We start from the raw sequence: 26030 nt of genomic DNA on the forward strand, positions 1-26030 counted from the left end.
AGTGCCTGGTTATTCATATAAAAAAAATTGAAAGAATAAATCAATTTTTGTTTTAATGAAAAAACAAAGCAAGTTATGCCCTATTGCATGAGAAAAAAGCCGACAACTTGAGACACTCTAATGCAACCTATTTCAAATGTCAATAAGCTAATATAAAACAAGACTTATCATTTTTATCAACAAACGAAGCACTCGTTGGCAGATTCAGACAAAGTGGTATATCGATCAGTATGATGATCATCTTCAAACAAATTCCATTCAACAATTTGTCATCATACATGTTTGTATAGACGAACTCATCGATCTGGCCAAGAGTGAAGCAAACATCAAGCAACACCTTCTAAGAACCAACATTATTTACTAGCTTTACTTGGCTGTTGCACAGCTAAACTTTAGTTTGCTTATGTAAACCGCTATGATCACATCGCGCTATTTTTCTTCCACTCAGAATTCGATGAGATTTTTTATTTTTTAATTTATCCGCTTTTTTAAATTCATTTTTTATTCAATTTCCCTTAAATTTTAATTTTAATTAAAAAAAAATGAGTTTTCGTGCCAAAATCTTTTTGTGTGTGGCATTCGTGTGCATTTGTAATGCTGCCGGCGAATATCCATATCGTCGTCGAGATAATCGGGTGAGTTTTCGTTGATTTTCCATCAAAATCAAATCTTGCAATTCAGAAAAAAATCTATCTTTAAGATAACGTATCTTTTCGATTCAATTTATGTGAAATCTTAAAATAGAGTGCAAGTGATTTATGTGTCAAGTATTTCTGTCTCATTGGTGATGTTCTTATTTTTTTAGTCGTCACACCCTGCACCGGTTAATATCACCAAGATGGTTTCTCAAATACAAGAACGAGTATCTGCTATGTCCACAATGGATCACAACCAACTCAACAAACTGGCTTCCATCGAAAACAAGTGAGTTTAAGCCTTAACATCAGTATAATATGAAGTTGATCTTAGGTGAAGATGCAAAAGAAGAAAAAATTTTGAAAAAATAACGAATCAACGAAGAAACGAACTCAAGCGTTCCGAGGCTAAGGTCAATGCGAAGAACGCATGCCGGTCTCTAGTCCAAATGGCTGCCGTCATATTAATTGAAGATTTTGTTTGTTTACATAAAAATGTTGCTTGTTCTTGGCGCTCGGTGAGTTTTTCAGGTTAAGAGTGAAATAAAATTGTTTCAATGAGTTTGATCTGTTTACTCTATCAATCATTGCAATGGGTTTTTCTCATTCGTTTGTAAACATTTTGTTTAGCAAATTTTTTGTTATTCATGGCAAGAGCATCCAGAGATATCTTTTGAGTGTTTATTTTCAAGGAAACTCTTGAAAGAGTATCATGTGTTTAACATGTGTTTAGCATATAATAACGATGAATTATTATCTTTTGAAAAACAAAAGCGTTTCTGTCGTTTTATTGTTGTTATTAAAAATGATCTATTGAGGTCATCTGCCTTGAGATGTATAACAAAACTAATAGCCTAAGCCTAGATACCGTCATGTATAATTTTTTAAATTGTCACTGTTTTGACCTTAAAATTGATGCTAAATTATTAATAATAATAGGACTTTAAATAAATATTTTAACACATTTCATTTTAATATTATATGAAACTTCTGTTGGCAGTTTGTAAGAATAATAGTATGAGAGTGAAATTAGGGTCGTTTCGTGATCAGGTTTGATATCTGCAATTCTATTTTCTAAACCTATGTTAAATATTTGTATGTGAGTAATTAAATAGGCTGCAACATAAGTGTGCCAAGCAAACTCTGGTCTATTTAATGAAATTAAGACAAATTTATTTTATAAAATATTTTTAATAGGCCAGTCCCCTCAGACAAACAAATTTTGAAATAAATCACACTAAAAGTTAAAAATGGTTATAAATTTGTTTATACCGTTCTGAAAGACTCTATTTAAAATCGTATATTCACTTTTTTGTAGTCCTTTTTTGAAAAAGCCCTAGAAATTTCGACCGTTTATTTTTATTGAAGTACCGGTACTCCCAAAAATGTTACCTGTAGCCAAGCGTACATACAGGGTGTCCCAAAAGTAATGGATCAAACGAAATATGCTGATAGGCCAACTTTAGGGCTCTCAGAATTTAGTAACTTGTTCATCCCAAATCCTTACGGTTTTCAATTTAATGAAGTTTTTTGAATTATCGAAAAATCTCGACTTTGCAACAGTATTTTGCTTCCTCCGGTCATAATTGATTTTTGTTTTTTACAATTCTTTCACTAAAACATTGCCTAATAATAAGAAATAATTATTTAATCAAAATATTTTTTATTTCATACGCCATTTTGCTGCAAATTAATTAACAGTTCCATGTTTTATAAAAACTCAATTACTTAATTTTTTTTTCAGAGCAACACACTGCAAAAAATTTGTATGGTGTGACACAGGTTAATTATTTTAAAAACTTGCCGTGTTATTGCACTTTTCAAAAATGTATAAAAGTTTCCAAACTTGAAGTTAGAACAAAAGATATTACAATTTTAATGCAACAAAACAGGCCTTTTCAGAGAAAAATAACAAAGAAAAATAAACACATTTCCTCGACTATTGTTTGTTTATTTCTTTTTGAATAAAAGCCTCGATTTTTGTTTGTTATTTTGCTCTGAAAACCCCTGTTTTTTTGCATTAAAATTGTAATATCTTTCGTTCTAATTTGAACTTTGAAAATTTTTATACATTTTTGAAAAGTGCAATAATACGGCAAGTTTTTAAAATAATAAACCAGTATCACACCATACAATTTTTTTTTTATAAAACATGGAACTGTTACATAATTTGCAGCAAAATGGCGTATGAAATAAAAAATATTTTGATTAAATAATTATTTCTTATTATTAGGCAATGTTTTAGTGAAAGAATTGTAAAAAACAAAAATCAATTATGACCGGAGGAAGCAAAATACTGTTGCAAAGTCGAGATTTTTCGATAATTCAAAAAACTTCATTAAATTGAAAACCGTAAGGATTTGGGATGAACAAGTTACCAAATTCTGAGAGCCCTAAAGTGGGCCTATCTGCATATTTCGTTTGATCCATTACTTTTGGGACACCCTGTATAGTATATCTAACTAGTTCGCCAGCAATCCGAAAACTTTTTTTCCATGTGTTCTAAGTGATACAATTCCTTGATTTGCTGAAAAAAAAAATTAATTTAGACCGGTTCACTATTTTTTCTGAAATTGGATGCTTGTAAAAATGATTTTTGCTTTCGAACTAAAAAATTTGTACTGTGGCTGTGGGTGAGGCGGTTGCGTTCCACATTGCAGTATAGTTAATTAAGGAAATTAAATTTTTTTTAAAGATCGAAATTAACCCTCTGTCGACACACCCTGCGGGAAAGGCACCCGGGGAGAATTTGATTTGTACTTTTTCATGTCGTTATAACATTTTTCGGTTTGAATATTTTACAGGGAATTTGTATATGAAATTGACGTAGAATCTCCCGAAGAATTCGAATATTTAATTCATAATTCCTAATAAATATACTGTCACCATTATAATGATGATGTTTTGCGAACACCTTTTTTAATTTTAAAATTTTGTCCAGCCAAATTCGCAGAGGCTTAATAATAAATTTGGTACACATTTTTTTTCTCAAAAACGCTTCTAACAAGTTTTATTGAAAAAAATAAATGTAATATGGCAAACAAGGTCCAACTTTTGCAATAAAGAACAAACAATTTTTGGGTCATTATAAACGGTACCTACCAATTTGCTATAGAACTGATTTCTTGGCATCTGAATTTATCGTAAACGACACGATCAATTTCTTTGAATATTTTTGTACAAATTTATACTTTAATTTAAAAACAAAAAAATGTGGATTTAAAAAAGAACCTCAAAATAATATTACAAAAAAATCAATTTGTTTAAAAGAGACGAATCAATTTTATTAAAATTTTTGGAAACATCTTTGAAATTTTGTATTAAAAAAAATATTTAAAAAACGGCTCTGTTTCGGGCCGTTTCTAAAAATTCTTAAAAAAAAATTTATAAAATTTAAAAAATTTTGAATATTTCAAGCAATTTTTGACATAAAAGCAAGTAGGTACATGAGACCCAATTGAGCATTTCATTTTTTTTTTTTTTCAATTTTGAAGTCAGTTAATGTGAAAATGGCTGCAGTTACATAAACGATGAAAAATTGTATCCTTCCCAAATAAGATTTTTCATCTTCTCAATGAGGGAAATCTTTCGAAAAAGATCTGTTCAAAAAATCTTAAAAAAAAAAAAAAATATTTCAAGATGAGCAGTTTCTAATTTTGAGTAAAATGTGCTTTTAAAAATATTTTTTTAATTATTCTAATTACGTTAAAAAGTAAGGATTTTGCTAGAAATAACCTTAAACGACAAAATCTTCAAAAGATAACTTGCAAACCTTCCCTCATCTGATAATTCAAGCCTTTCAAGATTATAATGTGTTCTTATTTATGAATTCCGGGATAAAAGAAAAAAGTTGAGAAACAAGTATAAATGGTTATTATATTCGTGTTAGAATAAATCTATAGTTTTTGCAAAATCTTAACAAAATATTAAAGGAAAATGACAACCAGATAACATAACAACTGTTGTAACTCCAGAGCGAAGTGAAAACGAGAAAATTACATCTTAAAAACAACATACCGTCGGTTTCAAAAGGAACCCTCGTAACTCCACCTTTTTTTCTAAAATGACTTTTGAATGCCAGTATTTAGAAAATATATCAGCAGAGCTACCCAGAAAATTTGAAGTCATTCCGAAAGCTCTAAAAAGACTTAAATTCAAATTTTTTACAGCACTTAGCTCCCCAACTACTCTGTTGTTTCTTTACTCGTTTGTCTCTCCTCTAAAATTTTGATTTTGGGAGTTACGAGGTTTCCTTATGAGACCGACGATAAGTGATTTTTTTATTTTTTCCTAACGTGAAACCAAAACCGCTATAATTTTAAATAGGCTGCGGATTAGTAAATTATAATAACTAAAATTAAATCTAGGAATGTCAATTGACGTATTAAAGTTTTGAAAGCGTTGTAAATTTGATTACTCATAGAAAATACAGGGGTTTTTGTTTCTCCTACGAAAAAGTTATAATTTCACTTATGTTGTTTTAACAATCACCGATTCACATGGTGCTAACTACGGGATACCCTGCGTTTTTGTATGCGTAATTATGTGTAAAGAATAGATTTTTAATCTAATATATATTTTGTTTTAAATTAATAGAAAATTTAAAAGATTTTAAATGTCCACTCTGGCGTATACGTACTTTTTTTTATATTTTTATTTATTTTTAATTTTAATGCATTTTCAAACTTATCTCAAGTCCTTATTCATTTTTTACTTTCTTGTTAAACAAAATTTCGCCTACCATCACTCGTATTGGAAGCTGAAATTCTTAAAATATTATAATTATGTATGTCCTCTCATTCTGCTCCAAAAAGACCAAATTTACATATATCAATGATATCATTTCATTAGAATAATAATAAAAAAAATTCTTGAATTCCATCTGTTAAAGTGGAACAGTAGTTGAATAAAAATCACTTGAACAATTTAAATAAAATTTTTATTTGTTTCAAACTACAATTTCAATCATTTTTTTAAATTAATTGAGATTTTCATTTTTTTTCTTTTAAATTGAATCTTTATGGAAAAAAAGATTTACAACAAAAATTGCATCATCATTAATTGAACAGATATATTAATTATGTTTTTCTCTTTTTTTTTTGTCCACAAAACATTAATCAAATTCAATTGCTGCCACATTGCTTTGCATTACCCAAATTCCTTATGATTATTATTTTGTGCAAAAAATCTTTTGCAACATCACATCATTGACCTTTTTTCTTATTTTATTTGCCAAACAATAAAATTTAATTGAACAAATAATTTGAAGACGATCCATTGTTTTGGTCAATCTTAAATTTTTATAAGGTCATTTTTGATTTCTCGTGCAGGCGGTATTTGTATTTACATAATAATTTGTGTACATTAAGATGAAGTCATAGGCTTCTGATGAAAATAAAGATAAACAAAATTTCAAAAATTTGATCATTCTTAAGTTCACAGACCTCGAAGTAATAACAAAAAAATTGGGTTTCCCCTGAGATGTAGTTCTTCTTTGTGTATGAATATCAGTTCAGTTGGTCTTGACTCACGAGCGTAGTCTTTTTTTCGCAAAGAAGATTCATGTGTATCTTCTGCTTTTTTATTTAAAATAGTTGTTGTGTCACATCATGCTGGGAAAATAGGTGCATGCAAAGATGGTATTTGATCGATAGTACTTGCATTTTGCAATAGATTTCTGTAATTGAAATAAATAAATTGATATTCCATTTTAATGCTATCATCAACTTTGTGAAAAATCCCTAAAAGATGACGACAGCGGTAACTAATAGATTCATAGTGTTTGTTTATATTATTCGTATGGTAATTTTTTTTAATACCTTTTCAAGAATCACTTCCAAGAATATAATTAAGGTAAAGCATAAAACAAGAACTTGTTTTACCTTAAATATTCTTCTTTTAAAAGATTTCTGCACCCGAAGTTTTTTAGTTTACTTCTGAAATTCTGATGAAATTCTGATCTTGGCCTATGCATATGGGTACAATTGATGTTAAAAAATCCCGAAGAGTTTACGGCTTCCAAATCTCCAAGTTGTCATCTGCCTATAAAGAAGAATACACTATTGCCGTTGTACTATCCATGAATGGGACTTGTGTTAAACCAAAATATAAAAGTTTTCCATCTTAGATGTGTGATGTCGTGTAGAACTTATATAACTTATACCACCTTTTGTGCAATGATGTGCATACGTTGACGTTACAAACAACATAGCGATATGTTTGGGCTTAATGAAAAAAGGTGCAAGTATGTTTTTTTTTCGCCCATTACTCAAGTAAAAGTAAATTAATTATACAATAGATCACGGAAATGAACAAACAAAAAAGTCTTTGCGACAAGATAACTCGAAAGCCAAACACATTAACGTTGAATTCATAATAAGGTTCTATCAAGTTTGAGCTGGAAACAAGTTTTTTACTCAAACAATGATTTGAATAAATTCATGTTAATGTCGCAAAAAAATGTTATCAATTTTGAATAGTTTGGTGGTTTTAGGTGACCTTCTTGTTATTTAAAATATTATTTGTTTTGTATAGAGTATAAGTTAGTTGAAGCAAAAATAAAGTCACAAAAATTGTTTGCTTTTTATATTATTATACAAAACAGATACGGATAGTCATTGTTACTGATAACAATATTTATTAAAACCTGGGATTTCTATTTTTATAGACATGGAGAGAGATATAAAAAATGGAATCTTTGATTTAACGGAGAATCCCCAAAAATTATGGAGTAAAATCCCAGCACAGATTAAAATGAGACATATATGGCTGGAAAGGTCACTAATCGTAGAAAAACCATAACCGGAACCTGCTGTGATAGTTTTTAATTTCAAATTAGAAAGTATTTTTTCACGCAAAACTATTTTCAGGACAGTACGACTGTCTGGTTTTAGTTTCACGAGCTCCAGCATCTAAAAATACCCTCAAATCATGTAGCATAAGCTTAGATTAATATTTTAAATGACGTGGTTTTTCAATAATACTTGTTGAGCAGCATTCGAAAGATACAACAGAAAAATTTGTCAATTTTTCAAAAACGGCAACGCCATATTTGCAATATCCGATTTGAATTTTTATATGTGAAATAACGCCGAGTTTCAAAATTTTACCTAATTTCACTTTACCAAGTGAAAAAGGTAAATGGCACCGATTCGACATTATTTTAAAGTCTAATACAATTTGTTTAAAGACATAGAGACAGACAATACACCAACATTTTATTTTTGGAATTTATTTATAATGTGGGTAAGTTATCGACACCGAAAATATGCCACGTCAAAAATGTATCCCAATTTCCAAAGCTAAACTTCATACATTTCAGAAATGTTTCCTCTGCTTTATATTTAACCCGATTCGCACGGTGCAGGGTCGAAAGTCCACAAGCCAAAAGTCCATAATGGACTATTGGCTCACTTGTGTGGGTCATAGCTCCATAAATCAATTATGGACTTACAATACAACCCACCCAAGTGGGTCAAAAGTTCACACAAAATTCCTGTGGACTTTTGGCCCATCGATTAAAAATTTATAACCAATTAGGAAAGCCAAAATTCATTATGTGGGTAAGTTCTCATATTCTAATTTTTTTCGCAATATCTCTCCAAAACATTTATAAAAAAAAGTAATCAAATATCTTTTAAATTCGAGTGAATTTTAGAAAATTACTTTAATAAGTAGGTATTCAAAACTTGAAGAATCGTCAATTTTCGAAATTTTCTTCATTAAATGTTCAATTGGTGTCATGAAATTAGTCCAAGTGAAATAAGACCAACTTTCAAAAATTGTTTTTACTTCAATTTTCAACATTTATAAATATACAATTATTCAAAAGCTTTTTAAAACATTTGAATAAACATTGAAAACATTAAATGAAAAAATCCCGTTTTGGCAATTGTATGATAATACCGCACACCAAAGATGTTTATGTTATAACTCGGTAAACGCGAAGCGGAAACAAATTTTGCCCACGGGAGAATCAATTTTGATGTGTGAAAATAAAAATTCGCGCGAATGGTTCATAAGGTTGCACCCAATTTTTCACAAAAAGCCATAGCCGTATTTAGGGGGGGGGGGGGGGGGGTTTGGGGGTTTAACCCCCCCCCCCGAAATTTTTTTTTCAGAAAATCAAAAGATATAGTATAAAAAAATACCTATAAGTCTAATATTTGCAGTACTAAATGGTTTGTTTTTGTATTTTAGTAATTTAATTACCTATATGAAAATCTCGGGTTGGGGTCAAAATTCTGCCGGAGTCAAGATCCTGCTTTACAAAATTCTGCTTTCAAGATTCTGCTTTTCAAAATTCTGTTTTTCAAAATTCTGCTTTTCATAATTCTGTTTTTCAAAGTTCTGCAAAAAATTAAAGAACGGTTTGGAAAATGTTAAAAAGCGCGCGCTTTTTAACATTTTCCAAACCGTTCTTTAATTTTTTGCAGACTTCTGTAAAATCATCTTCTTGAAAAATTATCTGCTTATTTGATAACTTACCTACATAATTTGTTATTCTTTGAATGCATATTAATTTTCTTTTTATAAATAAATAAATTTGAAAAAATTAAGAACAGGTTTTTAATACTAAACATCTAAACATTTCCGAAAATAATTCAAAATTTTTTAAAAGGAATATTTTGTATCAAACAACCGATGGGTTCCAATAAGTTATAGATTTTATTTGAAAAATATTTGCGACACTCAAATAAAAAAATTTGGGAAAGTACCAATGTTGAATTACATTAATGAGGTGTATTTTTCTTTAGTCAGCGCATATGCTATAAAAAAAAAACAGAATTGGCAAAATTTTTTGTTCAAGAATAATGCTGGCAGAATTTTGAAAAGCAGAATTTTGAAACCAGAATTTTGACCCGATCCCGAAAATCTCCCTAAAAGTCTCTACCAATTTCGTATCGTTTAAAAAGCTGTCGATGAAGTTTTTATAAGGAAAAACAACAATTTTGTGGTCCATTACAACGTTTGGTAAGGGATTTTCAAAAAACTAGTTTTTACCTCTTTGATCATTTCCTAAAGCACTATGTAAACACCTTAAAATGTTTTTTTAAGAACCCTTTAAATAACACAAGTATTTATCTACAAGGTTTTTGATGTCGAGGCTAAACTATACTTTTTCAAAGGGTTGCTGAACTCGAATCCGAAGATAAAAATATTCGATCACATCTCGTTTTTGAAATATTACCGTTAAATCTATTTAAGTCTTTCCGACATCTTATCCTTTTATTTCAGAGAGTACCTATGTAAAATTTTTCGTTATATTTTTAGCTTTCTATTTATCAAATTGTTTCAAATTAGAAAATTAGCTCATGCCAAACAACTTGGATTATTTAAAATTTTTAATTTTAAGTATTCCCGATTTAATTTAGAACTAAATTGATATAATAGAATATTTCAATTTTTTGCTACAAAATTTTAGTGGGAGAAAAATTTCATTTTTCAATGTTTTTATATATAAAATTGTGCGAAATAATTTTTTGTATAAAGCCTAATAATGGTTCAAATTTATTTCTTAAAAAAAATTTTCTTGCTCGCTAACGCTCGCAATTTATATCAAACAACTTATTACTCCTTGTACCAATTTAAACTAGAGATGCCGCCGAATATTCGGCCATTTTATATTCGGTACATTCTTAAATTCTTCTACGGTAAGCAGAGCTATTTTAAACTTTTAACTATGAATTTCTCTCCTAAAAAATACTTAAAAAAGATATTGACAAGTTTTTCGCTCTGACACAGTTCTAATGACCATTTGCTTTAGCGGAATTAAGAATCGACTGCAGTTACATATAGTTGATAAAAAAGTTTTGTGAATCTTAAAAAAAAATTTTTTTCAGTCTGAGGTAACAACCCCCCCCCCCCCCCCCCCCGAAATGAAATCCTAGCTACGGCTATGCCCAAAGCTATTTTGAATCAAGTAATTATAATATTTATAAAAAAAAAAAAATGTCACAAATAATCTGCCAAACAACCCCTGAAATTATTTGCTTTAAGACCGTAAAATCTGAATTACTTAAAAAATGATATATTGACAGAGAAAAAATATTGATGTGGATGAATGGCTAAATCAATCAGTTACATGGTGGCTTTATTCTTATTTATCACATTTTGCGTCAATAAAAAATCAATTTGTATCTTACACATTTATGGGCGATGGTTAATTCATTTTTTAAGTTATGAGAGTTTTCAAACACCTAGATTTTTTTTTAACAAAATCATAAGGTAAATATTTAAGATATCTAAAAAATTACTACCTCAATCATTTCGGCCAATGTATTTCTAATGTAATTACAAAAGTATTGTTATTTTATTTTGAATTAAATCTTTAAAACTGAATGAGCAATCCGTATGACCTTGCCCTAGACCGAACACGTGCATTTTATTTAATAATATTCTTCTCCCGGTAATATAGACCTATACGATATGTGGCTATAAATGTTCTAAGAAATAAATTAATTCTTACAACAAAAGTGATCTCATTCTAATGCTGAAATTCATTAAATGATTGGAATTCGATTAGAACAACATCTTTAATAGGTTTATTTACACGAGTATAAATTTTTTAACAATCATCACGTATGTAATTTATGTTTTTCTTTCATCTAACTTAATGTGTGAAGAAATAAAACTAAATGAAAGACAACATAATTAATTTGCAAATGATACATTAAAATAAACTTTATCAATTTAATCAGACGTTAGCAATTAATTATGAAGATTGGATATGATTAAAATGTCTCATTTTATTGTCCACAGAAAAATAGTATTTTAACAATTAAATAAGATCGTGAAGAATTTTAATTTAAATATTTATTTAAAAAACGTCAAAACGTCAGTTTTAAATTAATCATTTACTTTGTACTGAAATTTCCATTTTTTTTTTTTTTTTTTTTTTAAATGCCAACTGATAACAGAAAAAGCTTGAAATTGCAATTAAATTTTCGATTTTTGGTATCATCAATCTTTTCTTCTGTAACAACAATTTGCAATTTCTTTAGACTTTTAACACACCGACTAAAAAAATGTGACTGAGGTTGGATAGTTAAAATTATGTTGTTTTTTTTTTTTGTAATCGTAAAAGTTAAAAACAAAATGTTTTCAATTCCAATTCTGTCAAAGGTCATTTTATTTCATGAGTCACCAAAAAATCATATTCACTGTGGAAAACTGTTTATTGATAGTTGCCAATGCTTACAGACACACATATTAAATCATCATAATCACCAAGGTCACAACAGACGTATTCATAAGCCCCCACAGCTGATGGTCAGACAAACAAGAATTTATGCCAAATTCAAGACCTGATAGGGAAACATTATTAATATTCAGGTCCGCAGTTAGCAAAATTATGGGTCGATGCCATTGTAAATACAAAATGAGATAAACTTTGATTTGATTTCTATAAATAACAACATGTGTGTTTATTTAATATTTTTATGTGCAACTTCTTGATTTTTTGTAATTAAAACAAACAATCCAAAACGGAATGAGAATACATATATTTATAAATAGAAGATTGGAGATAACACAAGGAATGTTAATAATCTATACCTAGACACTTCCTAGAGAGACCGAAATTATTATAGATTTTCTAGACTCTCAATCCTTACATGTTTGATCTATTCAAAAAGTAAAGAAGGGCCCCATTTATGAATCTTCACGGGCCTAAGTAAAAAAAAAAAAAGAAAGCGACAAATTTTGAGATGACCCTGTTCAGTACATATGGCTATTAACATACTCGAAAAAGAAGTTATAATAATTTAAAATGCTTTAAGCTATTCAAAATAACATTCCGGTTATTATTTTTACTAATCGCAGTTTATACGGCTTTGGATTAAAGTAACCGGCATGTCAATGGTAATGACACTTCTTCAACCTGCGGTGGAATAAACTTTTAAACATATTGTTGAAGTGAGTAATTATTATGTAAATAATGTAATATTTTATATTTATGCTATTATTCAACAAAACACTGAATTGATAGCTTTGTTTATATTAGCTGCGTTCCTTTGGAAATATTTATCTACTTTTTAGTACTTAAAGCTGCTTTGAACTACTTTTTCAGTATAGCAAAGTAGATCAAAGTAGTTTTAAGTACTAAAAAGTAGATAAATATTTCCAAAGCAGCTATTACACACACAAATAGTATCTATTCAACAACTAAATGACATATTATGTCTTACTAACTAGGAAGTTTTTTTTTATCGAAAATTTTTGTCACCTGTTTGCAACTTATGAATTCAATTCAACTCGTTGTGGTTGTACATTTTTTAAATACCTGTTTTTGTTCAACAAAATTCTTTATATTAAAAATAAAACAAATATTGTTGGTACTTATTTCACAGCTATATTTCTGGCTAAAAATAAAATACTTTCACAACCACAATGAGTTTGATTTTAATGGCAAATAAAATGATTATGCCAAATTTTATCACTTTATCATAATTTTAAGAATTATTCAAGAATAAACTCTTTAAAAAAAAACTTTTTAATCAAAAGCTCGTTGCACGAGCAATATGAAATTATTTATTAGAGATTTACTAAGAAGAAATTAAAAAGTAGCCTACTTCTTAGAAGAATTATTTTAAATCAAAGACAATTATCATGTGATTTTTAATATTTTTCCATGAAATATGCTACTGTTTTCTTTCCATTTATTTTTAATTAATTTTTGAATGAAACAAAACAATTTTTTTCAAACATTTATTTTTTGTTACCATGTCAATGTTTAAAGCTCAATTTCCTTGACGGCGAAAAGTACCCCAAAAATTTTATCTGGTTGATATTTCGCTTTTATTCAATGATATCAAGTTTTGTATTCTGAGGATCCCTTTCGAAATATGTTCCTTCAAAATACACGAATAAATAACTTGATGAGACGTTTTTTCGTTTGCTGATCATTTTTATAAATGTCGCTAAATTCCTTCTTAGGTATCGGTAAAACTTAAGGTTTAAAACTTTTTAAAAAGTTATTTTCAGTCAATTTAGTACAGACTAAATTTTATAATACAAATATTTAATGAAAAAACCAAATATTAAAAAAAAAAAAAACAAGTATACGCCACAGTGACCACTCAAACATTGGGCATCCTGCCTAGTCTTTAAATTAGTTTTTTGAAATTTGTAAGTATTTAATATAATTAAAATAATCTAGTTTTATTTTCATAACAGAAAAATATTGTTTTTTAGTAGAGGAAGTGGGGGCAAGACCACCTATGGGGGAAAGACGGTTTTTGTACTATGTTGTATGAAAAAAAGTAAAATTGGCAACGCTTGCAATATAAAATAGGTGCCTTTTGGTATGATTGATTACGTCTGTAAGTTTTAGCAAGTTAAGTTGAGTCGCCGAAGAGTTACTGTAAATTTTGTGATTTTTCATCAAATTGTTATCGTTCTTGTGAAAATTCAGTTGTATTTTTAACACTGAAATAATTAAAATTTTTAACTTTTCCTTTTTTACTTGCGATATAGGTACTATAGGGCAAGTTTAGGATTCGTAAAAAAAATCGAACTCGAGATAACAATTTTACATGACATTACGATGATGGAGAATGCCAAAAAAGTGGGTCCGGCAATTCTGTCTGTCTGTCTGTCTGTCTGTCTGTCTGTCTGTCTGTCCGTCTGTCTCTATCTGGAGCTGCAGCCTAAACGAGTGAAGTGATTTTCTTCAAACTTGGTAGTTAGCAGTTTTTGGTGATTCCCTAGAGGGGAAATTGAAATTTTTTTTTTATGACCAAAACTAACGGTACCTGCCATATAACGGAAATAGAAAAGTTAATTTTTTTCAAAAACGGCTCTAACGATTTTGATTAAAATTTTTGTGTGTAATACTACACATAAGGGCCAACTTTTTAAATAAAAAAAATATTTTTTGTACCGTTATTAACGGTACCTGTCATAGAACGGTTTTTTTCGTTTCTGAATATCTCGTACAAAACTAACCCGATTTAAATGAAAATTTTTATACAAAAGTGTGTAAGTAAAGATAATATTAAAATTTTAGAAAATTTTCAAAAAACGCATTTTTGGTTTTTTTAAAAAATATTTCAAATTTTTTTTTTGAAAAATCAATTTTTTGAAAACGGATCAATGAAAAATTTTGAAATTTAGTTTTTATGTGTAAATTAATTATTTCTTCAAAATGGCATACCAACTTTTTTTTTGAAAAATGTTAAAAAAATTTTATATATAAAAAATTATTTTTTTAAAAAACGGCTCCTACAATTTTCAAAATTTTTTTTCTAAAAATACCTTTTTATACGAGAAATAAAATGGCATATTTGTTTTTTTTTTTAAGATATTTTAAAAAGGAGTTTTATTAATTATAAAAACAGATTTAATTTTTTTATACTACTTATGAAATTTCTTCAAAATATCGAATTTTAAATTTCTTGAATAAAAATCTTTAACATTATAGTTACTTTAAGCATAAGAGCAAGTACGTGCGACCCCAGTCGTGCAATTTATTTTATAATAGAAAGTGAATATTAAAAAGTATTTTCTGCGAAAGAAGGAGTCATAAAGATAAATTAAAAAAAAAAAAAATAATACAGAACAGCAAATATTATATGACTGGGGCAAGACCGCCCATGGGCGAAATTGAAAGCTCTGGTAGCTTAAACAAAGTGAAAAAAGAAGAGCTTAGCAACAGGCGCCAAACAATTCTGTAATTGATGATTCTGATGAAGAGGACTTTGCAGATTGTATTTGTACCTTCTATCTGCAACTGTTTTCTTGATCCAATCCAAAGTATTGTTGGATTAAGTGCAAAATGAGTACCAAATGGTACCAAAAAGCTCTAGCTGCAGTGAGAACTATTGAAAATATAGCATAATTGTTTTATTATTACAAATAGGCTGCATTTAAAAGAATAGAAACGGTCTTTCTACCAACAAAATTTGATAGGGCGGTCTTACCCCCATGTGGGGAAAGACGGTTTTTTGTTTGATGTTTTTCAAAACGTATTATCTTTTGTTCAGTATTTTTTTTTTTTATAAAAATGAGAGTTTCTCCAAAAAACATTAAACTTAATGGATAAAAACTTTATTCTATTTAAAAGATGTTTTTATTGGTTTTTAAGACAGTCAAACACTAAGTGGGCTGTCTTTGCCCCCACTTCCCCCTATATGTACTAAGAAAGTTGCGGAAATAGCTGAAAAATTGGTATTATTTATATTTTGCTCTAAATATTTTTATACTTTTTTTAATTTTTCCTATCTCAATACTCTCATGTTGTTTACAGTAACACACTTAAGACTTTTCAAATGCAAATTGCAAGACACAGCCGACATGCACTTAATTAAATGGAATTAAAAACGTTAAGAATTTGTATTGGTCTTGTGAAATGAGTATAATATTTTATATAATCTGAAGCTTACAAACTGATTCCAGTTGAAACTGGGGGATGAATTCATGAATGGTGCCTTAAGTGGTTCTCGAACCCATACTTTTACGTTCGCAGTAAAATCTCCACCCACATGCCGCATCTTTTTCAAATTTAATTACAATTAAGAATCAAAATATCACAAAAATTGAATGCTCTCAGCTTCAATGACAACAGCAGCTTGGAATCTTTAAATACAAAACACCAGTGAATTCCATGATCGAAGAAGCAATTAATTTGTATGCGCGTGCTCATCATTTTGCATTGTGACACAGAATTTAAATAAGTTCTTGTATGTCGTTATAATGTTTGTGAATTTAATAATTCTACAGAATTCAGGATTAACCATTTGAATTTCAATATATAGATTTTTATCATTTTGTGATTTTAATCATTTTTTTTTTTGTGATATTTTTGAAATGCCCCTTTCTCAATTTTTGGTCGAGAACTCAAATTATAGAAATGCAACTAGCTAGATAATTTTGGTTTTAGATCTCTCTAAACATCAAATGCTGTTCCATAATTTTTAGATTAGGTGACATTGGAATAAAATTGAGAATCATATAAAAATTGAACTTTAGACAACAATGAAAAATTTGAGATGATTGTAGAGAATGAAAAATGTTGAAGCTGAAACTTAAGTTACAGCCAAAAATCATTATCGAAATTTTCTCATATGGGTCAAAATCATGGAGGTGAGAAATTTCGATGACCGAATTCTTAAAAAATCAATTTTGTTTTATGATACAAATTTCATGCTCAAATCTTCGCTTTAGCCATAATTTGTCGGTTCATGAACGGGCAGAGCACAAAAATGTATATTTTTCAATTTACCGCAAAACCCCAAAAATTAGTACTAGAAAAACCTTCCTCGAAATGGTGGTGATATCTTCAAAACGACTTTAGGGGTCTACAAATAATATCAATGTAAATGATATATTATTATACTAAGATAGTAGGTTTTAAGTAAATCAAATATAGCTTTATTTACTGGGGCAGAGACCGATTTCTACAAAAAAATGCTTATATGCACGCCCGAAACACTTAGGGCATAAGTAATTTTTTCTTTTGTTTTTTTGTAACTTTTTTGATAAAAGTGTATATAACAGCCATACTCAGAAAGGATACTGAGTAAAAAAACCTAAAAAAATGCAAAATTATGAGTGTAAGACTACATTATTTATTCAGATTCTAAGAGCGTTCCCGGAAATGACGTTTTGACCTTAATTTTTTTATTTTTTATGTAACAAAGTAAAACTAAATATTTTTGAGAGTATATTGTAGTGGACTCGATGTTTGATCATAATATCACCAACAAATTAAAATTTCAATCTAACTATACCCTAAAACAAGCATTCCCGGAATGAAGGTTAATTGATGTACGCTACTTAAAAATGAAACTAAAACTAGCTTCTTACATACATTTTATATATTTATCCATAAAAATAAGCGTGTAATGATAAATCTATATAAAATCAACTTTAAAAACTGCTTGCAGCACAATTTGTACGTTAGATGATTAAAATATTGATATATTAAAAAATGTTGGTTTTATGCGTCATTTTTCTTGGGACAACTTTTATTAAAGTATAAAAAATAACAAAACTTAATTTTTTTGTAAGAGATGTACCAATTTATAAAAAGTATTGTGTATATGTAGTATTTAGAATAGAAATACTTAAAAATAATTGACTGTAATGTGTTTTTAAGTTATTTGAACATCAGTTTTTGAGTTATGGACATGTCCGGGAACGCTGTTTTTGGGTATATAAAATGCAATAAAAAAGAAATTTAAACTTTTCTAATCGAAACAAATATATTCGTAGATGCGTGCCTACTGTTTTAATTGGTAAATGAGAAAAAAACTTTAAATAAATGTTATTTTGATTTAAAAAAATGCCTGGACATCAAATTTTCCACCTCCATGATTTTGACCCATATATGTGACATAGTATATCAAATCGAAAAGCCTGGCAAACTTTTTTTTTTTCATCTGAAGCTTACAAACGTAATGTCTCACCATAAATTACCAGGGGTATTTTGGTGCGTCATTGTAACATTGCGATTTCAAGTTTTCCGTCTTTATTCTGAGAAACTTGGACAAACCATGACTTTTGTAAAATCCTTTGTAGCTCCATTAAGTTCCCAATTCAGCTTCAAGGCAAAAAATTTTACCTAAGCGTTTTTCTTAAGATAATGAAAGAATCTAGTTTTTAAAAACCCAATTAATTAGTCACAAAATTGTACACAAATTCATAACATACTCTGATTTTGTAACCCTGAAAATTTCTTTATAGGAATTCCATAAATATATTATATTATTCAACATCAAACTGACTCACTTGTAAGAGTATAGGTACACTTGTACATTGTCAGTTTTAACATAAAATGTGCATATTAATAAGTAAACAAACAAAGAATAACAACACACTGCGCAGCGTCAACCTCCACTCAATTGAACTGAAGTTAATTGTTTACAAAAATATTTTTACTACCATATGGGGTAGGGGTGCTGCCGCTTAGCTTGACTCTATTACTTTTAGCCATATTGATGAGGAATGGCATCATCAGTTGACACCATTCCTGAGAACTTGAAAGGAACCGACGACACGAGTTTGACGCCAGTTAATCTCCACCATAGATCAAAGAATTTATTGTTTTTCTTATAAATATTCAATTAGCTAAACGAACCCTTCAATTTAAATTACTATACATTCACTGTCCTTGCAGGCTAAGTCAACTTAATTCATCAGCAATTGCACATTTGGAATCTATTCGTTTGCAGCAACAAGAAACATCTCACCAATTACAAAACCTCGACTATATGCAACGTAGTGTTCAATCGGCTGTGGGTGATATTCGAAAAGATATTGACACTTTGCGATTGGCTATGGAAAGTAAACAGGGTAAGATCTTGTGTTATTAGTTTTGTAAATTTTTAAAAAACATTTTTATTCTAGACGAAGCTGAACCTCATGATGTTTATCCTCGACAAGCTGATTTTGGACAAACTGCCAATGAAACGCAATCTATCTCACAGAGGCTAGATTCCTTGGGTCTTTTGTTAGTTTCAACTCGTACTTCAGTTGGTCTCATTGAAAAGACTCTGAGTCAGTTCAATTCAAGCCTGGCTAAATTGACACAACTCACAAGGTAAGAATTCTCATTGATTGGTTCTATTGTCATTGTGTTTTCTTTTTTTTTGTATTATTATTTTATATATTTGCAATAACTAAGTGTTGTGAATACATAATTTGTTATCTATTAAAATTGACAATCATGTGGGATGACTCTTGAAGACGTTGTCATACAAAAATGTTTGAAATAATTGATTAAGCTTGAAAGACGATAGAAATATTTACTATAACAAACATGATTAATCTAAAGTTTGGAAAACTCGTGGAAACTTATGAATGTCAGTATTTTCCAATTGACATCGTTCAATTTGATAAAATGAGGAATTTAATGATTTAAAAATAGTTAAAGAGTCATAGGGTATTTTTCTTAATTTTATTACAACAATAAATAAAGTCTAAGCTAGTATAATCCGTTCTTCAATGCAAATATTGCTTGATGTAATTCATAATATTAACATATTAATATGTTTCCAATTATGCAATTTGCAACTCGAATCAATTTGTTATCAAAGGTGTCAACAATGACAAATGTGGTTTGTGTAATAAACTGTGTCATCTTTTATTTTATAGAAAACACCAATTCGAATGCAAGCAATCAGAAATGAGTAAGCAACCCACACTTGCAGTTAAGTCTTAAAGTGTTACATATAAAACTCCAACAGTGCAAAATTGAAGGACAGATTATAGCAATCAGGAAAACAGACTAGGAATTTCTTTCAAGTGATATTTTATTGTTTATGTAATTTCAAGCATTTAGCAATTCAGAGAACTTCTTTTCCAAAGTAATTTTGTAATTGAACCTTAATTATAAAAAAAAAATTATTTTTGTATTTTCCTGGTGATTTGGATCTGGAAAATAAAGAAATAATTTTTTTGAAGAGAAACGTACATATTTTGCATAAATGAAGGACAATGGACCAGCCTTGAATAATGTAGACATTTTAAAGACTGAAACATAAAGAATTAGGAAATGTTACTATAGAAAAACTATTATCTTGGATACAGACAATACCTACATATTGTTAAAGTTAATACAAGATCAGGGGTCGTATTACGGCAGACGATTACGATCAAACGTTCACGTTTTAACTATTGCTGTCTCTATTTAAAGAAAAAGATAGAGACATAAAGCGTCAGTACGTTAAAGTACGTACGCCGTGATTCGACCTTAGATTGTGAGAGGCTTAGCAATATTTATAGTCCGTTTGTTAAAATTAACATTTTGGATTAAACTTTTTGTTCAACTTGATACTGTAGGCTAGATTGATATCAAATTTTGAATTTCTTATCAAACAATAAAATAATTTTTTATATTTTGAAAATTCGAAAGTTTAAAACGTCTTTTTCAAGACTTTGAATTTTGAAATAGGTATTTAAAATTAAAAAAAAAACATCTATCAAGCAAATCAAAACAAATAACATAATTATGTTTATGCTCATGCCATGACTAAACCCCTGGTCCTAGAAAAAGGACCTTTTTAAAAACGTTGTTTAATGTAGACAAGAACCACATCAAAAAAAATTGATTTAAGTCTATATTTCAAATGATAAAAAACTTTAAACCTCTTGGGGCGCCATCTAGTGTCAAAATAAAAATCTGAAAAAATTCGAGAATTTTTTTTTATTAATTAGAAACAGGGGTCAAACTACGGCATACGTTGGTTAACGTATGGTTGCTATGTGTCCCTGTCTTCTTCTACTAATTAAATAGAGAGAGAAATAAACAAAACGTTAACGTATGATCGTAATCGTGTGCGGTAATTCGACTCCAGTTTTTCCACTTAGGAACTTGATTCAAAAATAACGAACGCCCTAATATACAATACATATGTATTTTTTAGATACCATATCTTTTTTAGAATTTATTCCAACTTCTACATAAATTCGACGAAAAACTAAACAATATTCAATATCGACCTAGAGCCTGCTTTAGGTCTTTTTTTTGATGTATCACTCGATGGATTTGGAGAACTATTTTGAAAATCGATTATTTTTATTTTGACTTTTTCTCGAAAATCTTAAAAAAATAGATTTGTGATTTTTTCACATAAATGGATAGGCCTGCTCATTTTGAACACATATCTGTAAGCCAAATCTTGTTTGGAGACCTTGATCCGAAAATATCTGCTTCCGAATGTAAGAAAAAAAAATTCGAAATACATATAAATCGGGTTAATTATGTACGAGATATTCAGAAACGAAAAAAACCGTTCTATGACAGGTACCGTTAATAACGGTACAAAAAATATTTTTTTTATTTAAAAAGTTGGCCCTTATGTGTAGTATTACACACAAAAATTTTAATCAAAATCGTTAGAGCCGTTTTTGAAAAAAATTAACTTTTCTATTTCCGTTATATGGCAGGTACCGTTAGTTTTGGTCATAAAAAAAAAATTTCAATTTCCCCTCTAGGGAATCACCAAAAACTGCTAACTACCAAGTTTGAAGAAAATCACTTCACTCCTTTAGGCTGCAGCTCCAGATAGAGACAGACGGACAGACAGACAGACAGACAGACAGACAGAATTGCCGGACCCACTTTTTTGGCATTCTCCATCATCGTAATGTCATGTAAAATTGTTATCTCGAGTTCGATTTTTTTTACGAATCCTAAACTTGCCCTATAGGTAGTACCTATATCGCAAGTAAAAAAATTGATTGCAAATAATTCAGCAACCAGACCTGCAAGAAACTTTTGGTTTTCAGTTATGAATAGAGCTCAAAGAGGCCTTTCTTTTGATGTATCACTCGATGGATTTGGAGAACTTTTTTGAAAAACGATTATTTTTAGGCAAGGGGTTAACCTTGATTTTTTCTCGAAAATCTTAAAAAAATAGATTTGTGATTTTTTCACATAAATGGATAGGCCTGCTCATTCCGAACACATATCTGTAAGCCAAATCTTGTTTGGAGACCTTGATCCGAAATTATCTGCTTCCGAATGTAAGAAAAAAAAATATTTTGAAATACCTATAGAAAAAGAATCGATTGCAAATAATTCAGCAACCAGACCTGCAAGAAACGTTTGGTTTTCAGTTATGAATAGAGCTCAAAGAGGCCTTTCTTTTGATGTATCACTCGATGGATTTGAAGAACTTCTTTGAAAATCGACTATTTTTAGGAAAGGGGTTAACCTTGATTTTTTCTCGAAAATCTTAAAATAATAGATTTGTGATTTTTTCACATAAATGGATAGGCCTGCTCATTCTGAACTCATATATGTAAGCCAAATCTTGTTTGGAGACCTTGATCCGAAATTATCTGCTTCCGAATGTAAGAAAAAAAAAAATTCGAAATAGGTACATATAGAAAAAAAAATCGATTGCAAATAATTCAGCAACCAGATCTGCAAGAAACTTTTGGTTTTCAGTTATGAATAGAGCTCAAAGAAGCCTTTCTTTTGATGTATCTTTCGATAGATTTGGAGAACTTTTTTGAAAATCGACTATTTTTAGGAAAGGGGTTAACCTTGATTTTTTCTTTTTTTCTCGAAAATCTTAAAATAATAGATTTGTGATTTTTTCACATAAATGGATAGGCCTGCTCATTCTGAACTCATATATGTAAGCCAAATCTTGTTTGGAGACCTTGATCCGAAAATATCTTTTTCCAAGAACAATTTAATAAAAATACCTATATGCTTTTCAAATAACCTTGCTGAAGTGGATAATTTTGTGGGTCCTGACTGTTGGTATCAGTGTTTCTGTTGAACATCCAATCAAGCGTGCATTCTGATAAAAATATTCTTTTCCAAAAACTGTTTTAGTATTTTAAATTTGTCCTTTGGCTTCCTCAATTTCTGACCAGCGTCACATTATCTCGGTAATCCATATATTGGTGTTGTTTTCTAATGTTCTTAAAATTCGAAGGTTCGTAACCCAGTACGTAAACGAGGGACAGAATTACTCGCTGTCGTTACGTCTCGTCTAGTTTCAAAGCACCACTTTGGTGCTTGTCCATTTGAAAGTAAAAATGTTGAGAACAGTGATGAATTTGTCGTCAAATTCTCTGACTTTGTAAAAAAGGCAGCTTGATCTCGCAGCATTTTTGCCCTTAAATTAACAAGGCACAATAATTGAAGTAAGCAATGTATAGACATATATTGTAGCTTCTTTTCTTCTTTTTGTTATAAATCCTTCACCCAACTTACAGATAAATCGAACAATTAGATCGCTAAGATTATTTGGCACAAAACAAATATCATCGGTAGAGTCTGAGTGACCATAGAGAATTCTTAGAATTGAACGGTATTAGTTTCCAAATTCAGATTTTTATTCCTGGTTTTATAAATTAAATATATTCTTACATGATATGAAATTTGAAATGACACAAAAGTTGACACAAAAGTTGACACAACATCTTATCATAATTTTCTTATTGTTTTGCTTTAGCTATTATTTTTTTTTAATTTACCATTGCTTCAGAAAACCGTTTACTTTATTGTAATTCATTTTTGTTTCTTGTATTTCTTTCAATGTCATTTTTTACATAAAAAGAGGAACTCACAGGCGATTATCAAATCCTTCAAACAGACATCACCCTAACAACTTCCCACAACCCCAATACCCACAAGTATACAACTCTTACGGACCACCTCCACCACCACCCGCATTTGATTCAGAGCCAAGCAGTTGTGCTCAAGCATCATTGCCTCAGACAGGAATCCAAAAACTCCTACTTCATCCACAAAGTGAACCCTTCTACGCTCTCTGCGAATCAGCCGAACAGGGCGGTTGGACTATCATTCAAAATCGTTTCGACGGATCCACCAATTTCAATCGTGGATGGGAGGAATACAAAAGTGGTTTTGGCAACTTGGCCGGAGAGTTTTTCATCGGATTGGAGAAGTTACACGCACTGACAGCATCAACACTGCATGAGCTGCAGATCGTCCTAGTTGATTTCAATAACGAGATGCGAACAGCAAATTATAATCTATTTGCTATCGCAGGTGAAAAGGAGTTTTATGCTTTGCAAATACTTGGCAACTACTCGGGAAATGCTGGTGATTCATTCACCTTCCAAGCTGGAAATAAGTTTTCCACATTTGACAATGACAATGATGGCTGGGTAGAGGGTAATTGTGCTCAGGCACACACTGGTGCTTGGTGGTATGCTGCATGTGAGATGAGGTAAGTTTTGTAGAGGATCGTAAGATAACTTGTATAATAATTTTGTTTCCTTTACAGCAACTTAAACGGACAATATTTGAGAGGAGAAGTTGATACGTCACGCGCCTTACAAGGCATGTACTGGGAAACATTTCATGGACCGACTTATGCGCTGAAGTCTGTTCAAATGAAGATTCGTCCTGTTGATCAAAGAGATAATGCTTATTAGAAAACTTCCTAAGTCATGAGGACATCTTGGCTGATTGTGTTGCATTTAAGAATATAAAAACAATAACTATTTTGTCTTAATATTTAATAATAATTTTTTTTTTTTTTATTAATTTATGTTTTATCGACTCGAATGCAAATAAAAATATTAATAATTATATATTTTTGTTGTTAAAAAATGCCATAATCTAAGGAGATTTGTTGTAGAAATCAATTTGAATGGTGAAATAAATATTGAGCGCTATTAATAGAGTAATTAATATTTTGTGTTTTTTCACAGTTAAAATGTTAATGTCCGTTTTTTTAACGTTTTGTTTTACTTATAACAAGTTTAATAATGATGTATATGATGACAAAAATTCCAGTTAGCTAGATTGGGTTTAATTTTCCCTCGTGTTTTTGCACAGAAAAAAGTTACGTATACGCCACCGTGACATATAAATTGTTCGTTTGTTAAGTACCTTAAATAATGTCTTGCTTAGGCAAGTTGTTCAAAAGTTAAAACAACTTTTGATTTTTTAACGATATCTTAACGATATCTTAACATCTCATTAAACCTATGACGATCATAGCTTCTGAAATTCGAAAAATGGTTATCTACAAATTTTAAGACTGTATCCTCCTTCAACATTAATTAAAAGTAAAAACAGAAACAACTTTTTTTAACTTCGTCAAAAGTTCCTTTTACCTTGCTCCAAAAAAAATCAGGTTTTTGTAAAATATCTTAAAATCAGCTTATAAATTGATGGCCATTTTATTCAGTTTTGCTCAAATTTAAGTAAACTCTTAAGTTGACTAAACTTGAGAGTTGAAACAAAAAAATAAAAATTAAATTTTTGTCACCATTTTTTTTTTCAATTTGAAATCGGAGGAAAATGTTTATGATGAATTATAATTGTTGAATAATATTCGTAAATTAAATTTAAAATGGACCAATCAGTGATTTTTTTCATAAATTTATCTCTATAAATAAAATGCCTGAGACAAAAAAAATATCATGCATTCATTAAAGTTTAAAAATCGTTTTTTTTAGTATTTTGTCTATTATTTTATGCTGGACTCCTAAAAATGACTTTCTTTTTTTTGTTAGGGTTTTTCAACTGTTTCTCACTAATTTTAAATAGCGATGATGATTCATTTATCAAGATTAAAAATAACAAGGTGCTCGATAACTCTATTTTCCCCTATTTTCATCAAGAACACTTGTTTACATATCGTCGGCGTAAAGCAAAATTGTTTTAAATCCACTTTTTACCGAAAATGAGTTAATGATGCAGTTTTACTAATTTAAGTGTGCTCTTTCCGAATTTGAAAACCGTTTTTGTCAAAAAAAATTTCATTCCGAAGATAATACAATTTAATGGGACATAGAACAATAAAAACAGGGAAGTAGTCTTTTTAAAATGAGCCCGAGTATTCTTGATTGTTCTAAGTCCCATCATATTTTGTTCTAAGTCCACTTTTTATTTAAGAAAAAAACGTACTTGTATAGGAATTGTTCTATGTCCAATTTTGGGTTTTTAGTTTTAAA

The 26030-nt window shown here is 29.5% G+C and overlaps 1 protein-coding gene across 2 annotated transcripts; it reads left to right on the top strand.

Moving 5' to 3' along the window:
• Positions 1–392: 392 nt before the first annotated feature.
• On the top strand, positions 393–24740 carry LOC129910548 (angiopoietin-related protein 2). 2 transcript variants are annotated; one of them, XM_055987975.1, is made up of 6 exons: positions 393–635; positions 806–924; positions 18754–18929; positions 18984–19176; positions 23693–24292; positions 24350–24740. In XM_055987975.1, exons 1-6 carry the CDS (start codon positions 543–545, stop codon positions 24498–24500), a joined length of 1332 nt encoding a protein of 443 aa, XP_055843950.1. In that variant the 5' UTR covers positions 393–542; the 3' UTR covers positions 24501–24740. The 2 variants fall into 2 exon arrangements, with proteins under 2 accessions (XP_055843950.1, XP_055843949.1); XM_055987974.1 differs by having other exon boundaries at positions 396–635; positions 23657–24292; positions 24350–24737.
• Positions 24741–26030: the final 1290 nt, after the last annotated feature.

This window comes from Episyrphus balteatus, chromosome 2 (genome assembly GCF_945859705.1).
Source record: "Episyrphus balteatus chromosome 2, idEpiBalt1.1, whole genome shotgun sequence".
In the NCBI taxonomy this organism is placed as follows: domain Eukaryota; kingdom Metazoa; phylum Arthropoda; class Insecta; order Diptera; family Syrphidae; genus Episyrphus; species Episyrphus balteatus.

Bases quoted from the DNA above. Each gene is read 5' to 3' on its own strand.
- LOC129910548 (XM_055987974.1), top strand. From the start codon at position 543: ATGAGTTTTCGTGCCAAAATCTTTTTGTGTGTGGCATTCGTGTGCATT. The intron at 19,177-23,656 runs GTAAGAATTCTC...TTACATAAAAAG, and splicing joins AAATTGACACAACTCACAAG to AGGAACTCACAGGCGATTAT. The intron at 24,293-24,349 runs GTAAGTTTTGTA...TTTCCTTTACAG, and splicing joins TATGCTGCATGTGAGATGAG to CAACTTAAACGGACAATATT.